The sequence below is a fragment of the Arabidopsis thaliana genome, chromosome 3 (assembly GCF_000001735.4).
Source record: "Arabidopsis thaliana chromosome 3, partial sequence".
NCBI lineage: Eukaryota > Viridiplantae > Streptophyta > Magnoliopsida > Brassicales > Brassicaceae > Arabidopsis > Arabidopsis thaliana.
In genome coordinates, this window is record NC_003074.8 from 717,122 (window position 1) to 733,222 (window position 16,101).

At 38.6% G+C, this 16,101-nt stretch overlaps 6 protein-coding genes and 1 long non-coding RNA gene across 8 annotated transcripts; 4 read left to right on the top strand and 3 right to left on the bottom strand.

The window, feature by feature from the left end:
* The first annotated feature begins 21 nt into the window (after nucleotides 1-21).
* ARFB1C (ADP-ribosylation factor B1C) lies at nucleotides 22-2,328 on the top strand. 2 transcript variants are annotated; one of them, NM_111182.3, is made up of 6 exons: nucleotides 22-280; nucleotides 876-966; nucleotides 1,059-1,174; nucleotides 1,308-1,367; nucleotides 1,451-1,516; nucleotides 1,605-2,328. In NM_111182.3, the coding sequence occupies exons 1-6, from the start codon at nucleotides 224-226 to the stop codon at nucleotides 1,791-1,793; spliced, it is 579 nt and encodes a 192-aa protein (NP_186962.1). In that variant the 5' UTR covers nucleotides 22-223; the 3' UTR covers nucleotides 1,794-2,328. The 2 variants fall into 2 exon arrangements, with proteins under 2 accessions (NP_186962.1, NP_001326842.1); NM_001337458.1 differs by having other exon boundaries at nucleotides 1,451-2,328.
* A 910-nt stretch (nucleotides 2,329-3,238) lies between these two features.
* On the bottom strand, nucleotides 3,239-3,449 carry AT3G01235. Its single transcript, NR_140818.1, has one exon. It is a non-coding gene; the product is annotated as an other RNA (long non-coding RNA).
* Nucleotides 3,450-4,169: 720 nt separating this feature from the next.
* AT3G03130 (lisH domain-like protein) lies at nucleotides 4,170-6,663 on the bottom strand. The gene is made up of 4 exons (NM_111183.4): nucleotides 6,330-6,663; nucleotides 5,480-5,954; nucleotides 5,179-5,382; nucleotides 4,170-5,087 (listed from the first exon to the last, which is right to left on the bottom strand). Exons 1-4 carry the CDS (start codon nucleotides 6,441-6,443, stop codon nucleotides 4,318-4,320), a joined length of 1,563 nt encoding a protein of 520 aa, NP_186963.1. The 5' UTR covers nucleotides 6,444-6,663; the 3' UTR covers nucleotides 4,170-4,317.
* A 93-nt stretch (nucleotides 6,664-6,756) lies between these two features.
* On the top strand, nucleotides 6,757-10,410 carry AT3G03140 (Tudor/PWWP/MBT superfamily protein). The gene is made up of 4 exons (NM_111184.5): nucleotides 6,757-7,408; nucleotides 7,492-8,039; nucleotides 8,149-8,415; nucleotides 8,660-10,410. The coding sequence occupies exons 1-4, from the start codon at nucleotides 7,227-7,229 to the stop codon at nucleotides 9,970-9,972; spliced, it is 2,310 nt and encodes a 769-aa protein (NP_186964.1). The 5' UTR covers nucleotides 6,757-7,226; the 3' UTR covers nucleotides 9,973-10,410.
* Nucleotides 10,395-12,517, bottom strand: AT3G03150 (uncharacterized protein). The gene is made up of 2 exons (NM_111185.4): nucleotides 12,127-12,517; nucleotides 10,395-10,867 (listed from the first exon to the last, which is right to left on the bottom strand). Exons 1-2 carry the CDS (start codon nucleotides 12,234-12,236, stop codon nucleotides 10,612-10,614), a joined length of 366 nt encoding a protein of 121 aa, NP_566194.1. The 5' UTR covers nucleotides 12,237-12,517; the 3' UTR covers nucleotides 10,395-10,611.
* Nucleotides 12,518-12,644: 127 nt separating this feature from the next.
* Nucleotides 12,645-13,631, top strand: AT3G03160 (B-cell receptor-associated-like protein). The gene has a single exon (NM_111186.3). The coding sequence runs from the start codon at nucleotides 12,755-12,757 to the stop codon at nucleotides 13,145-13,147; it is 393 nt and encodes a 130-aa protein (NP_566195.1). The 5' UTR covers nucleotides 12,645-12,754; the 3' UTR covers nucleotides 13,148-13,631.
* Nucleotides 13,632-14,740: 1,109 nt separating this feature from the next.
* On the top strand, nucleotides 14,741-15,793 carry AT3G03170 (uncharacterized protein). The gene is made up of 2 exons (NM_111187.3): nucleotides 14,741-15,111; nucleotides 15,305-15,793. Exons 1-2 carry the CDS (start codon nucleotides 14,945-14,947, stop codon nucleotides 15,606-15,608), a joined length of 471 nt encoding a protein of 156 aa, NP_566196.1. The 5' UTR covers nucleotides 14,741-14,944; the 3' UTR covers nucleotides 15,609-15,793.
* Nucleotides 15,794-16,101: the final 308 nt, after the last annotated feature.

A 16,101-nucleotide genomic window follows, 5' to 3' on the forward strand; every position in this document is an offset into this window, starting at 1 on the left:
AAGACCAAGTGGAATCTCTCTATACTGTACATAAGGAATCCATTGTACCGAAAACGCAACCTTTGCTTTCTTGGGAAACTCTCTGCAATTCCTGGAGAAATCGACCATCATCATCTTAGCTTTGATTCTCTCTGTGTTTCTTCACTTTCAATTTCTGTTTTGGTTTATCGATAAGAGAAAGTAAAATTCGTCTGTGGGGGTTTAAGCTTTTTTGGGGTGAGAGATGGGTCAAACTTTTCGCAAGCTTTTCGATACCTTCTTCGGCAACCAGGAGATGAGGGTACTCTCCTTCTCTCCATCTTCTGTATTTGATTTCTGTATTTGATCGTTTACTGGACGGAATCGCGTGTTACCCATCGTTAATCGTTATACTCGCTTTCATTGTTTTGACGACACTCGGATTTTGAAATAATATGAAAAAGTGTTTGATTTGTGCTAATCATTGATGTATCCTGGGATTTATTATATGTTCAAAGAGTTACTTTTTAGGTCCGGTATATATGCTTGTAATCTAAACTCTTGCTAGTACTTTTAGGTACCCTGAAGATTCAAGTTCCCTTCTACTATAGTATAGTACCTACACTGTTTAGAATCTTGATGTAGCCAATCCACTTTCATAGACAGTTGGGTTACTTGTGTATCCATGAAATCATTCACACAAGTTAGCTAGTCCAGCTTTTGTTTTGTGTATTGACCCAGCTTATTAGCTATCAAGTGCAATAACTCTAGATATTAAGTGCTGTTACAGATTATGTGGTGTTCTTGTTGATATATTACTAATCTATGTGGTGTGGTTTCTCACTGTGCATGATATGATGAATACATTTTTCAGATTTGGTGATTTTTTTCTTGTGTTTTTTGTTTTGAGATGCCAGGTCGTTATGCTGGGTCTGGATGCGGCTGGCAAAACAACGATACTATACAAGCTCCACATAGGAGAAGTTCTGTCTACTGTTCCCACAATCGGTAGGTCAGATTGCTCAAGCATTTTTATTTTTTTTGCGTTTTCTCATTTATCTTACAACGGGTTTACTGAGGATTTTAAATTTCTTACACAGGTTTCAATGTTGAGAAAGTTCAGTACAAGAATGTCATCTTCACAGTTTGGGATGTTGGTGGCCAAGAGAAGCTGAGGCCCTTGTGGAGGCATTACTTCAATAATACCGATGGACTTGTAAGTCTCTACTTATTTTTCACGCTGCCTCTAGTTAGATAGTTAACTCATAGAGTCTCTTCTCTTCATGACAGATGATTTCTCATGTTTTGTAAGGAATTTTCCTGATTGATATTGGTCGATGCATTTGCAGATATACGTGGTAGACTCCTTGGACCGAGAGAGGATTGGTAAAGCGAAGCAAGAATTTCAGGTACCTTAGAAAATTTGCACAAAACTTTGGGTCAAATTAGTTTCTGCAGTGTTTCTATAACCTCTGCTTATTGATTTCTTCAGGATATCATAAGGGACCCATTCATGCTCAACAGTGTCATTCTAGTGTTTGCAAACAAACAAGACATGGTAAAAGTTCATAGGCTCTAGCTTTCCTTATTTCATATTTTTTCGTTCTCATTTACCAAAATTCGTCTGAACTCTTTATGAATTTCAGAGAGGAGCCATGTCTCCTCGAGAAGTATGTGAAGGGCTTGGCTTACTTGATCTCAAGAACAGGAAATGGCATATACAAGGCACATGTGCTCTTCAAGGAGATGGGCTCTATGAAGGCTTAGACTGGTTATCCGCTACACTCAAAGAGGTTAAAGCCGCTGGTTACTCATCAGTTGGTCCCTCGTTTTAGCACCCCTACCATTTGCAAAGAAAAAAATCCCTGACTAGCTAAATTGACATACGAAAGTACCAAATCAAGCTCATGGTGTCTCCTGTCTACTCACCATTATATACTTTACATCCATGGCCACACCCTTCTTCGTGGCCACTGATATGGTAATATCACAAAACTAATGAAAATCTCTCAAGACTTTTGTAATGGAAGTGTTTTTGTTTTTCTTTCGTCTTCACATGGCTCTGCTTCTTAAAGCTAATGTTAGTATCAATTAGGCTCCTTTTTGCATAATATGACTTTGGAGCTTTATTGTAAATTCTGATGGATACAAAATGTATAAATCTGACAAAAATTGCAAAATTCTCATGAGATTATTAAAGTCTCCCTTATAGCTATGATAGATGATTGATCTTTTTACGTCCCTGTCTTCCCCTGTTGAGCTCGGGCACTATAAATTTGGTAACTACCGAGTTTGTCTCTTTTGAGTTCATATAAAATACAGCTAAATCGAGTTTTTTTTTAAAGCCATGAAGAAATTACGAATGAGATGAAAAGAAATAGAAAAAAAAATTACAAAAAAAAAAAAAAGAAAAATACAACAACCGAAGGAAACAAAAGAATTATCAATATTTTTCAAAGAGAGAAGGAAATGATTTCAAAATTTTGTTTTAAACTTTTAGTGAAAATCAATATTATTTTTTAAAAATAAGTTTAAGAGTCAAAATCTATATGACTTGAATACAATGCCGAACTTCAAACACCACAAAACTTACGGACCAACTAAGGACGTTTTTAAAATTTAATACTTAAACTAATTTTTAAAAAGTAATAGTGAAATTAACATGGTTTTAGTTAAAAAATTATTCTGTGTTAAATTTTTTTAGTGAAAATCACTATTATTTTTAAAAATGAGTTTACGTATCAAATCTATATAACGTAAAAACAATGTCGAACTTCGAACACCGCAGAGCTTACGGACTAATTAAGGATGGGATGCCTAAGCGCGGTTAATTTTCGACGTTTTTAAAATTACAACACTTAAACTAATTTTTTAAAAGTAATAGTGAAATTAACATGATTTTAGTTAAAAAAAAATTAACTATTTTCTTAAAGATTAAGTTTTAAATTTGTTTTTTTAAATGTTTTAATAAAAGTTTTAAATTAATTAGTTTTAGTTTTACCCAAAATAATTTTTTAAAAGAAATAAAAACAAAAATAAGAATGAAAAAAAATAATGTACCTTGTTAGAAGTGGTAACAAAGAAGGCCCATTCGAAGACTCAGATTCTCATCAAAAACAATTTGGGGCTTAACCAAAATTCAACCCATTAGTTTTCTTGAGACCAAAACACTTGAAGCCCAACTTCTTTCCTTTGTTGTTGACTTTTCTTTCTTCTCGGTCGTTGACTCTCTTCTTCTTCTTCGACATCCTTCGATCACGAGCCTTTGCTTCTTCTTCTTCTTGTTCTCATCAAGGATGTCAACTTCAACAGTCCGCCTTTCTCCCTCTCATCATTAGCCGCCGTCTACAAAGTGTTGCGGTGGAGATCATGTGAAATTAGGGTTCGACTGTAGAAGTAGTCACAGGATATCGAATGCACAAGAGAGAATGGCGATCAATCTAAGAAACGTGACGATCGATCTTCTTCTCAAGGAAGAAGGCCAGTTTCGCAGAGAGTGGCTCTACCTCTACATGGATCATCGGCTTCACGAGATTGGCGATCGAAAATTGGCAAAGTTTGTTAGACGAGTATTTATAAGGAAAGGTACTTGAGAAGAAGAAAAAAGGAAATCCTCGCTTTTAATCAAAAAAAAGGAAATTGATCACAACGGTCAATTAGTGATCACAACGGTCATTAGTGATGATGGCAACGTATATTTGATTTGACCATAACAATAGAATCTGAATGGATATAATTTAGTATTGAAAGTCTTTTCTTTCCATTGTTTCTATTGACAAATAATCTCAATCCCCTTTTTGGCTTAGCCTTACTTACTCATGTATACAGAGACTCTTTTCGTTCACGTGTCCTCTACACTTATGTTTCAATGAATGATAATTCCAAGTTCATATGCTCATCATCATCCACATTTCAGAGTCTATTCATTCTTCTCAGCATTCATGAAGCAATAGTTCTCTGGCACTCTGCAAATTTTGAAGCACCCACTGCTAATTCCTTCTCCCTGTCTTTTCACCATTATATACTTTAGATTCCATGGCCTAAGTCTTCTTCTTCGCCACTGAACAAAATGAAAATCTCTCTAAACTTTTGTAATGGAAGCGTTTTTCTTCTTCTTTTGTCTTCACATGGCTCTGCTTCTGGAATCTAATGTTAGTAAATTCTCAAGGCATAATGAAAAGTGCAGCCATGAAGAAATTTCGAATGAGATTGAAAGAAAAAGATGTCATTAGAGCTTCTCTTTGAGTTTCTATAAAAAAAGAACAACACAACAACACCCTAAAGGAAACAAAAGAAACATCAACATTTTTCCAAGAGAGAAGGAAATGATTTCAAAAAGGCTAAAACAGTTTTTCTTCATTACTCAGGACCCTTGTGTTGTTGCTTACTCTTGATAGCAAGTTCTTTCACCATCTTCGTTAGTTGCCTCATGCTCACATCTTTGAGCTCTTCATCAATCGTCTTCTTCTTCTTTGTCTTCTTAACCTCGGCCTCAGCTTTCCCCTCTCCATTGTTGTTAACAGCCATCTCCTTGTCCTCCTCGCTCTCTAAGATTGATTCTGCTTCAAATGGAGACAACGAAGTTCTTGTCTCATTACCAGCAAGACTTGATGAAGAGGAAGAAGCTGGAGTCTTCTTATCTGAAACAGGAGCCTCTTCTGATTCAATTTCAATGGATTCTTCAGACCCGCAGCTGTTTTCCTCCAACTCGACCTCGCCTATCTCATAATCAGACCATTCATCGCTGTCTTCTTCGAGTTCCTCCACAGCAAGAGGTGAAGAAGAAAAATCGAGTTCTTTCGATTCATCAGCTATCAGAACAGTTGCCACTGAGTCAACCTTACTCACATTATCACTAGCTGAGACTTTAGACTCAAATGCCTCTTGGTTTGTGTGAACAGCAACACCAAAATCATCACCCTCCCATGGATCAGTCTCATATTCTGTTTCCTCTGATTCAGATTCAGAATCAATCTTCATTTGCTCAGGCTCTGATTCTTTGTTGCAGGCCAAAGTGTTTGTGGTGGTAGTAGAAGTAGCATGGTCTACAACAACAAAACCATCCTCCTGCGAAGTTTCATGTTCATTGACTAGAACAAAACTATCTGAAGCTGAAACCGTGCTGGAATCTGCAAAGAAATCCCCCATGGAAATTAAGAAAGGCAACAAGAAAATAGTGAAGCAAAAAACATTGAAGGGTGTGCTTGTTTGTGTGTATACCTGTTCTATTCAGATGTTCCTTACTGGTGGATGCATCAAAGAAAGTGATATCACCAAGATCACCATATAATATATCAAGATCTGGATCATTCTTTGAGCCATCCCATTCCTTCTCCAAGGAATCATTTAAATCTCTCCCTGACATTACTCCACCCTTGTCAGTATTTTCTGAGTTCTCATCTGACTTTGCCTGGAATTTGGAACCTGCATTGTACAACTGATTTTGATTACAAACTCATTCAATATATAATAACATGACAATCATCTGTTTTGAAAACGAGAGAGAGATTGGATTTCATACCTGCTGGAGAATCTTCGTGCTTCTTTACAGGTACATTGGTTTTCAAACTCAGGTCAGCCATGGATTCTTCTAACAATCTGACAGACCTTCTGGTACTGTAAACCCGCTGAACCGACTCATCCTTCTTGGAAGACGCAGCGGCCTGAGCCCTTCTTGTGCTTCTAGCCGCTGGAGTTTTGCTCACATTGGCTTCAGGCATGATATCATTGACATCTAACTTCACAGCACGGCTCTGAGGTACTGATGGATTCTGGAGCATATTCATGTCCTTGTTTTCTTGATCCATTTCTCCAGCTAAGGACTTGCTCACCACATAACAAGAACGGGTCACCAATTCTGATGACTGAGTTTCATCCTTGGTGGACTTCCTTCGAGTTGTTCTAGCAGCAGTTCGAGCAGCACTTGGCAAATTTCTTGCAACACTGGTTGGAGACTGGTCACGAGATGGATCCATGAACTCATCCATACCTTCCACCTAACAAATCAAAATGGTCAGACTCTCAGGGATCTACTAATTACAAATTGTAAAACTCACAAGCAAAGCAAAACCATCAAAATGTTAAGATCAAACATATAAGATTTAAAAGCACTGGACTCAAACAGAATCGAACAACCATCCAGATCTAAAACCATTCGAGGAACTTTCCGATTTCATATTCAAATACTCTAACAAACATCCATAATTTATCAATCGTCCAAGCAATTTCAGAAATAGATGAATCCACAAACAACGACACGCTCTAGATGGTTAACAAGATATCGATCTCAAATCATTTTCATATTACTGAGAAAAAGCAAGATGCGAAGACTACTGGAACAAAATCTGAAGAAAAGAGAGGCAACAACTTACAATCTCAAGATCTCTGAGAGCATCGGCCATGGCAATATTGGTCATATTGGCTGGGATTTTGTTCCTCTTACAGAAAAATTGAAGATCTCTTCGAGGAAGACTGTGGAAATCCATGGCGACGAATTAGAGAAAATGAAAACAAAAAGTTTGATCTGGTTGAGAAAATGACAGTTGAAAAACAAGACGTTTCTGCTATGTCTCTAAAGATCCGAAGATGAAGGATATTTATACCATTAGGCGAACATAAACCCTAACTCCCTTGCGCACAAGTGACCGTTGCAGCGTAAATTTTGAATTTAATGGGCCTAAAATATAAAAGCCCATATTTTGGATCGTAAGATGGGCCTATGATTCGGTAACGTAGAAAGCACGCGCTCTTGAGGAGCGCGTGTAAATTAATTGAACTGCGAAGCTCGCAATCACCATCATCCGGAGGAGAGAGAGAGAGAGAAGGCGAAAGAGTCACGGAGGTTTCAGAGAGAACGAGAGAGAGACGAGGACGCGGAGGTTTCAGAGAGAACGAGAGAGACGAGGACGACGAGAACTCGCTTACGTAGCTAGCTTATAGAGGGACGGTGGAAAAAGTAGAGAGGAAAGGTTTTAACCTAACCGGCGTTAAAGAGCGTAGGGTTATGGGAGTTTTCCAAATCTGAATGGAAAGCTTAGTTCTCGCCGGATTCACTTCCTTCTCTTCCGTCTGTTTCAGTTGTGGTTTTGGATCCGCCGGGATTCGTCTGTATTACCGGCGGCGGAGCTGATTTTCAGGTAGATCAATACACAACCGTAGAAAGATTTTTCTTGGAGAATGGTGGACTTTTGAGGCTTGTGTGTGGTTAGTGACGTAGAAGAAACCCGTAGAGAAAGTGTGATCTTGAGTGTAGAGAGGGAGAGACAAGGATGGCAAGTCCAGGATCAGGTGCGGTTGATTGGACTGTGGGATCGATTGTGTGGGTGAGGAGGAGGAATGGCTCGTGGTGGCCGGGGAGGATACTTGGACAAGAAGATCTTGACTCTACGCATATCACGTCGCCACGATCTGGAACTCCGGTGAAGCTCCTCGGGAGAGAAGATGCAAGTGTGTAAGTCTCTTCTTTATCTGTGTGAACTTCTCTCTTTTCTTTTGGATTGATTACTGAAAGCATTCGTATTTTAATGTGCTTAGGGATTGGTACAATTTAGAGAAATCCAAGCGGGTCAAGCCATTTCGGTGTGGCGATTTTGATGAATGCATTGAGAGGGTAGAATCTTCGCAAGCGATGATAATAAAAAAGAGAGAGAAGTATGCTCGGAGAGAAGATGCCATTCTCCATGCCCTTGAACTGGAAAAGGAAATGCTGAAAAGAGAAGGGAAACTAGTCCCTGAAAAGGCTAGAGATGACTCTCTTGATGCAACCAAGGAGAGAATGGCTATAGTTAGGGTTCAGGATACCTCTAATGGGACACGGGAATCCACAGATTATCTAAGGACCAACCATGTTGGTGATGTTATGCATTTGCTGAGAGATAAAGAGGAAGATCAACCAAGTTGTGAGGATGAGGCTGTGCCTCGAATGAGAGGCTTGCAGGACTTTGGACTTAGAACCGCCTCTTCAAAGCGAAAGATTTCATGTTCCAATGGTCCTGATACTTCCTTTAAGTATCTTGCCAGAAGCAATTCTTCAGCTTCTTCCAGTGGGGATCATAGCATGGAGAGGCCCATTTATACCCTCGGTAAGATGTACTTTTAAACTTCCAAGTTTTTGTTCCTAGATGGTTGGATACTTAAGGCTTCTGGCTCTTTTTGACATGAAATTCATATGCATTTTTGGCTCTGTTTCAGGAAAGGAGAAAACTAAGAGTAGGGCGGAGGCTAAAAGGACTAAATATATGTTTACACCAAGTGAATCTAATGATGTTTCAGACCTACATGAGAATTTGCTAAGCCACAGGGACGCAATGCATTCCTCCTTTGCCGGTGGTGATACTCGTTATTCAGATTATGACCCTCCTAATTTTTTGGAAGATATGGAATCAGATTATTCTGAATCTGAAACTGATTCTTCTGATATGGAGGAGGATACTGATGATGACATTCCCTTGCTGTCAGGTAAAGTATTTCTGGACAGCTAAAAGCTAGTTTTTCTTATCATCTAAATGTTTTCTACTTTTGCGAAAATTGGTTTTCAGTTGTGTCAACACTATATTCATATTTGATTCTTCTTTGACTGGAATTTGTATCATGCCTCTGCACTAAAACCAATTAATGTTTTTGATTACGTAGACCACAATTTTCTATGTGTCGCATAGGTATTAGTTATTCCCTAACTAGAGTTTGAAATTTCTCCTTTCAGGAGCTGGGCGTCATTCCGAGCGACGCAATACTTTTAGTAGACATACGTCAGGAGAAGATGAAAGTACAAGCAGTGAGGAAGATCATTATGAGTCATCTATTTCTGGCGACTCTTCCTACCTTTATTCCCAAAATCCTAATAATGAGGCTAGTACGGTTTCCAACTGGCAGCACAAGGGAAAAAGAAACTTCCGGACTCTTCCAAGAAGATCTGCACGGAAGAGAAAATTGCACCGTAATCGTCTAGAAGATGGAAGATATTGTGAATATAAGAGAAGGGCATTTGGCCAAAAGCCTATGGGTTATGGGTTAGATTTTAATGGGATAAATGATATGAGCGATGGAACTGATGACACTGATCCCAACGAAAGGCAGTTCGGTGACAGAATGATTGTACCAGGTGATGATTATCAGCTCTCAAATGTGGTTGCATCTAGATGTAAGAACATCTACAGCCATGATATGCTGGACTGGGATGATGACCCTTGGGAAGGCCGGATTGGTATGAAGAAGCGAGGGGAGGAAAAACTCGAAGGTTTAGGTCAGGAGTTTGATGTTTCTGAACGACATTTTGGCAGAAAAACGTATTCTTCATTGATGGATGTGGATTTAGAAGTGCGAGGAAGCTATCAGAAAGGGCCTGTCCCAATTGTCTCCCTTATGAGTAAGTTAAATGGCAGAGCAATCATTGGGCATCCGGTCGAAGTCGAAGTCTTAGCAGATGGTTCCTCCGAGTCATATATTCAGACAATTGATTACTTTGGTAATGAAACAACTTACCAGGACAAAACCTTTCTTCTGCCCTCTGCTTGGAAGACTGCAAGGCGGAGTAATTCCCGGGTTCCACGGCTGCAGCCGTTCTCATCGTCCGTAGAAGCGGATGATGATGCAACCTATGATTATTCTCTGGCAGATCAGGGAAGGAAACCGCTTGTTAAGAAACTCGGATTGGGACATTTTAGTAATGATGATAACTCGGTGAGGAGAAACAGTTCATTGCGAATTCCGCGACCACCTGCAGAGAGAAAGCAACAGCATCAGCAGCAGCAAAAGAAGTTGCTGAAGAACACAAATGCAACTGCTAGCCAAAAGACAAGGGCACTATCGTCATTCAGCGGCGAACAAGGACACAATGGGATGAAGGCGTCACGAGACCGGACACACGAGCTCTCTAACAGACGGGTATTACCGGGACCACCAACTGTGGCCTGCATACCGGTCAAACTAGTATATAGCAGATTACTTGAGAAGATAAATAGACCGCCATCAAAGCCAACTGCGAAAGCCTTTAACGAGAGAAGAAGAGTTCAATAACAAGAGATCTACTCAAGTGAAAACGAGATTTACAGGTACTAAACACATAACCATTTCTGGTCTCTGGTTTTCGTAGATTGAGAATCACGTTTTAGGGCATTACAAATTCTGGGGTGATGGGTCTTTTTGAGCAACCATCAGGCTTTTATTATGTGATGATTCTAAGGGAAAATTTAGTTGTAGGGAGAACAATTTACTTAGAGAGGAGGCTCTGGTTACTTATTGGTACAGATCGGTGAAGAAGTAGAACAATATACCACTGGTTCGTTTTGTATATTTTTATTTTTCTCTCTTCAGAAAGCTTTTGATGTATCTTTGATTTAGCCTCAGCTTTAGTTTATTAGTCTTAGAGAGCTTTTTTGCGTTTATTTGATTTATGAATCTTCACTGGTTAATCAAGTTACACATATTATCGATTTTGTCATTTGGAGATTCTTTTTAATATTTGTCGTGGTTGATTAACCGTACCAAATTAAAACCAAACTTCATTTTGATTCTTTAATATTTATGGGCAACGTAATCAATCACTTAAACATAAGCGTTCAAACATAGCAGGAGGACGCTATTTGACATTACAGTTTGTTTACGTAGAACTTTATTACAACATTACGCCAGTAAAAAGCAGAGAGAAAGAGAGACTCAAACATGGTGAGTCTTGTCCGAATCCTCGAGACTTGTTGGGCGAAACCAGGCGGTCTCCTCCAGCACTGCTGTGTCCTGGTGTGCACCCTCGGCGGTGGCGCTGTGCTCAGTCGTAGAGGGACCGAAGACTCCTGTTTTGGGGTGAGGAGACCAATATTTATCAGAATCTGGCTTTATAACTTCGTCAGGTACTGCACTTGCATGCAATTCATCCTCCACGTTCTTGTCATACGCCGAGGAATGTCCACTCCGACTGTTAAAAAGGAAGGAAATAAAAAGAATATTTCAGACGAATTTTATATCTAACCGACCTCAATTTATTAATATGATAATTTCGGTATCAATTTTATTAATCATATCAAGGAAATAAAAACAAATTTCCTGTTGGGTGGGAGATTGTTGCTAGGTAGGTGAGACATTGCCACCACAAACCCACAACAACCCCAAAAAGAATGAATTATTACGAAGATGGTCTTTATATAGATTTTTTCTTTATCAGGTCTTAGTATATTATTAAAGATGGAAAGTTTGGTTTTTCATAAAAAGTGACCCCGTAAATGCCTTTTCTTTAAAAATTAAAAATAAAATCAAGTAACACCAAATATGTCATAGTCAGCTCCATCAACATTTCTATATCTTCAAAGCTGTCGGTCCAAATTCTTATCTTAAATTAACGCTATGAGAAAATCAGCCACCTCATGTCTACTCATATCATAAATGAAAAATAATGTGTTACACTGTTACGAAAAGATGGACTACACAGCATGTAACTAAATGTGGCTTCATATTGAAGATGAAAAATCATGATTTGGTTACAGTTTTGAGATTTGAGTTTTGGGTCAAGCTAATAACACTCTTACCTGCGAGTTTTCGACAGGGGTATGTATGTAAACTTACTAAACTACCACGTGTCAAAACCTGAACTGGATTTGTTTTGGTATTATCCATTTACGCCTAATGGCATATGCCTTTTTGTGCACTGTACACTAGTACATTGCTTATGCTTTCTGTACGAATATATTTATCTTCAATAAACTATATTAATATTTTCAAAAACAAGTTTTTTCAGACTTAAAACTAAAATACACTTTTGCAAACATCAAAGGGTTCTTTTCAGATCCATTGCGTTTGAATTCAGCAAATATATGACATTGAATACATAAAATACACAACTATTATATAACTTAACTGATCTGAATCCGTAGTCCTAGAAGAAACCCTGATTTCTGAACTTTCTAGATCTGGGAATAATATCATCTTGTACTTAATCAAGTGGAAAATACAAAATTGTTTTACCAACGAGCCAGTGATAGTTAAAAATTTCAGATATATATGTTCATATCAGTTTCATTATAATCAAGGTCCTACTATAGGCTAATCCATTTCATGGGAATTAATTATTGTTTCCACAGAAAAATGAGTATTTTCTCTCTTTATTTGTTGCTTACTTAGGTTAAGAAACATCAAATAATTTGGAAGAAGGAAAGTAGAAAGAGAAATAGTGTTTGATACCGTGAAGGGAAGAGAGCAGAGGCGGTGGCGCGTGTGGAAGCGCGTGTGTTAACTAGGTGTTTCCTTAAGCTGGTGATCAACTGAAAGCTCTTCGATCTGGTGGTTGCCATAAAACTGTGTTTCTTCGTCGGAGATTACAAGAGAGAGAGATACAGGAAAATTTGTTTCTACTCAAGATTTTGCTTCTTTTAGTCAGTAATGTATGATGAGTTTAACTCCGTTTAATGTGTGCTTATATATATGCATTTATTATGTATGCTTTGAAAGAGATTGGATTAGGAGACAAAACACTATCTGATCCACGTGTCTCACCTACCAAACGTTGCCGTTTCGCTTTTGACGCCGTTACTTGACAAATCGACACTGTGTGAATCTAAAGCCGACTTTAAAGAAACGGACTACTTAATATATCTATACTTTTCTTTTGGGCCGAGTTTTAGCAAATTCAGCCCATTTAAGCCCATTTTCCCTCTTAATCGACGTGCGACACGCGTTGACCGCCACGTGTATCACGTTCCTTACATCTTCTCTTTTCTTCCCCAGCAAAAAATGAGTCTGCAAAATAGAAAATTCAAGCTGCGATTGCGAGGAAGAGAAGAGACTTCAGATCTAGCTTGATCCGGTGATAATGGCGCTCGAGTGGGTGGTTTTAGGTTACGCGGCGGCGGCTGAAGCGATTATGGTGGTGCTATTGACGATGCCAGGACTCGACGGACTCCGCAAGGGATTAGTCGCCGTCACGCGTAATCTCCTCAAACCGTTTCTCTCCATAGTTCCTTTCTGTCTCTTCCTCTTAATGGACATCTACTGGAAATACGAAACTATGCCTTCGTGCGATGGCGATTCCTGCACACCGTCAGAGCATCTTCGTCACCAGAAGTCCATGATGAAATCCCAGCGAAACGCGCTTCTCATTGCGGCTGCACTTGTGTTCTACTGGATCCTTTACTCAGTCACCAATTTGGTTGTCAAGATCGAGCATCTTAACCAGAGGATCGAGAGGCTCAGGAACAAGGATTGATCGTCTCGTCTCAGGTTCAATTAGTGTAATGCCTTTTTTGGTTATCTTTCCCATTTGGCTAGGTTTTCTCTTTTTCAACGTTTCTGATATGTGTCTTTTATCTTGTGGAGATTGAAGGATTTTATCCTACTTTTCTATGTTTGGATTCTTATTTGTAACCAGATTGTGATTGTTTCTTGTTGAATTTTGATTGACTCTATAATCTTCTCTTCAGGATAGGCATTATGCATTAATGACACACACATGATTGATGGTTTTATTGAATTGATTCTGTGCCACACCCACTGTGATTTCTCTTATGCATTCTATGAATTAGAGCTTGTGGATACAGATTTGGTAATCAGGGAACCCTTTTGTTTAGTTGTGTTCAATGTCTGGTTATTGATTTCCGGGTGAAATCCAAATTGTCTCATAGGTGCATTTCCCTTTTTATACAAATATACTGATGCATCTGAAATCTGAACTAGTAGTATGTGCTTTTGATATGCTTTGTTAGACACAAGAACCGATCATGAACCATAGATTGACCCATACCAAGCAATCGGCATTTGTTTACTAAATGATCGATTAGCGTAGAATAGAGTAATCAATCGTCCTTGAGGTTCTAGATAATTGAGTTTAAGCGTGGGGTACATCCTAAGTTGCTTTAGATAGATTAGGGAAAGAATACTGATGATCATGTATTTGCTTCTCCATGAACCTTGTTGTGAAACACTTCTTTTCTTTTCTTTTCTTTGGCTTTCACATATTCTGAGTTCTCGTAGTTGGCTTTTAAAATGTTTGAACTTCGGCCACTCTTACTTTCGAAATGTATGGACTTGAAGTAGAGATTGAGATTGATGTCCAGTATCTTAGTGGGAGGAGATACATAGCCATACTTAGCTGAGCAGTGATCAAAGGTGATTTTGATTTACAAATTATAATATCTGGTTGTTTTTGGAACATGAACAATATGTTAGCATCTATGTATTAAGTTAACGAAATAGGAATATTCCTAGCCCACAAATCTGGCTTTGCAATCTACCCTTAGGGTATATGATTGGGTGGCCCTGATTAGAGGAATATTATTAGAGTAAAGAACAGGTTATTCTAACTCTGTGTCTTACCAGTTGAAGCAGTAGAAAATTAGTTCATTTAATTTACGCAGGAATAAGGAAAGAGAAGAAGCAAAGTAGAGGAAAACATTCTACTTGCTCTTTGGTGAAGAAAACGTATAGATTCCTCCGTATTTCCATTTTTCTCCCCAATTAGTTACACATCTTGATATGTTTTTTCAAAGCGATCATGTGCTAAGGGGCCTTAGAAACGGTCCATAAATACATAAAATAAAGTTCATTTATCAATCATGGCCCAAAAGTCTTTGAATCTGTTCAACGTAGTTCGACACGTATCGTTAGATTCGTTACACAGAGATTCTCGATGGCCTCGTTGTTCGTGCCATCTGTTTCCACCCACCACGTAAACAAGTATTTAAACTCCGTCCATTTCTTCACTCTTTCCACGTGTCGTCATCTTGTTCCATCATTCCCAAAATATCTTATCTCTGACATAAAAAAATACCCTACTTATTATATAAAGACCGCAAAACCAGAACCCATGTTCATGGGCGTGACATGTTATTTGACAAACAGAGCTCATTAGATAATGTTTTAAATTCGAATATCCATTGCGTAAACATTGTAAATAAACTTTAATAACGGGCCGACTATATAAACACATTCATTAAAATAATTATAGTCGTATAAATGCCACTGTTCTCTCAACTCTTAATCAATTAGAAGCCGCTTAGAAGAAAAAATGCACTATCAAGAACAGATGGAGTCTCTTATGTTGGGTGAAGAACGCAGACGCGGAAACTACACCAGAGACGTAGACGCGGACGCAGATGAAGGTGTTAACTCTCCCTCTTCTTTTCCAAACTCCCCTGATGATTCGGACCGTCGCAGTTCTTCTTCTTCTTCAAGGTAATGAGAATCAGAAAGTTCCGCTTTTAACCCCTGGCTTTAGTAATTGTCAGAACAAACCCCAATCATTAGGGTGTATTCTTAAACAATCTTATAGTTTAGGGGTATAATTAATTTCTGAGATCTTTTTCGTTGTAAAGAAACTTTTTAATCTTCCTACCACGAATTTATGTTTGGGAAATTTTGATAACAGGAGAGGATTGTCGAAACATTACAAAGGTAAATCACAATCGTTCACAACGTTGGCAGAAGCGCTAACTGTGGAAGATCTCGCGAAGCCTGAGAATCCATTCAACGCAAAGCTGAAGCAGCGACGAGAGAGCCCTCACTGTCGTAGATTATCAGGATGCGGCGGCGCATCGGAGCGAAATTTAAGTGTCCACGACGTTTTTCTCGCTGGGAACGATAGACCGCCGCGACTTTCCGGTAACAGACCGCCTCCGAGAGCCCAGACGCTCTCGGCGGCTCATATTTCGGCTTTGCTCACTCGAACCTAAACCGGAAGAGAACCGGGTTTCGTTTGGGACGATGTTTTTCAAATCTTTTGTTTTCTAATCTTGTACAAGTTGTTGTTACTTTAAAGTGTTTTGACTCTTTTGATAATTTTGTAAGTTTCAGTTTAATTTAGAGAGCACTTAACAGTATATATACAAGTAACTGACCAATTGAAAATGTTCTGTATTTTTAGATGTGATGAACTAAGAAAATTAAAATAATGTTCTGTATTTTTAGATGTGATGAACTAAGAAAATTAAAATTGATGAATTAAGAAAATGAAAAATCTAAATTCTTAGAGATTGATGGGCTGGACTAGAGGAGTCGCAGTTATCTATATTGGGCCTACAATGGGCTTTCTTAATTTACAGCCTCTTTTTTTTGCGGCAAATTTACATGTCTCTTAGCTTTCATATTTACAAATTTTACCCACTTATACTAACTAGTACAAATTCCATCATGTATTTTCTTTGTCATTAAAATACACCTTACTTT

Coding starts and splice junctions, on each gene's coding strand:
- AT3G03170 (NM_111187.3), top strand. CDS start 14,945: ATGCACTATCAAGAACAGATGGAGTCTCTTATGTTGGGTGAAGAACGC. Junction 15,112..15,304: donor AGTTCTTCTTCTTCTTCAAG/GTAATGAGAATC, acceptor TTTTGATAACAG/GAGAGGATTGTCGAAACATT.
- AT3G03160 (NM_111186.3), top strand. CDS start 12,755: ATGGCGCTCGAGTGGGTGGTTTTAGGTTACGCGGCGGCGGCTGAAGCG.
- AT3G03150 (NM_111185.4), bottom strand. CDS start 12,236: ATGGCAACCACCAGATCGAAGAGCTTTCAGTTGATCACCAGCTTAAGG. Junction 10,868..12,126: donor TCTGCTCTCTTCCCTTCACG/GTATCAAACACT, acceptor CCTTTTTAACAG/TCGGAGTGGACATTCCTCGG.
- AT3G03140 (NM_111184.5), top strand. CDS start 7,227: ATGGCAAGTCCAGGATCAGGTGCGGTTGATTGGACTGTGGGATCGATT. Junction 7,409..7,491: donor GGGAGAGAAGATGCAAGTGT/GTAAGTCTCTTC, acceptor TAATGTGCTTAG/GGATTGGTACAATTTAGAGA. Junction 8,416..8,659: donor TGACATTCCCTTGCTGTCAG/GTAAAGTATTTC, acceptor TTCTCCTTTCAG/GAGCTGGGCGTCATTCCGAG.
- AT3G03130 (NM_111183.4), bottom strand. CDS start 6,443: ATGGATTTCCACAGTCTTCCTCGAAGAGATCTTCAATTTTTCTGTAAG. Junction 5,955..6,329: donor CTCTCAGAGATCTTGAGATT/GTAAGTTGTTGC, acceptor TTGATTTGTTAG/GTGGAAGGTATGGATGAGTT. Junction 5,088..5,178: donor GGAACATCTGAATAGAACAG/GTATACACACAA, acceptor ATTTCTTTGCAG/ATTCCAGCACGGTTTCAGCT.
- ARFB1C (NM_111182.3), top strand. CDS start 224: ATGGGTCAAACTTTTCGCAAGCTTTTCGATACCTTCTTCGGCAACCAG. Junction 281..875: donor TCGGCAACCAGGAGATGAGG/GTACTCTCCTTC, acceptor TTGAGATGCCAG/GTCGTTATGCTGGGTCTGGA. Junction 967..1,058: donor GTCTACTGTTCCCACAATCG/GTAGGTCAGATT, acceptor TTTCTTACACAG/GTTTCAATGTTGAGAAAGTT.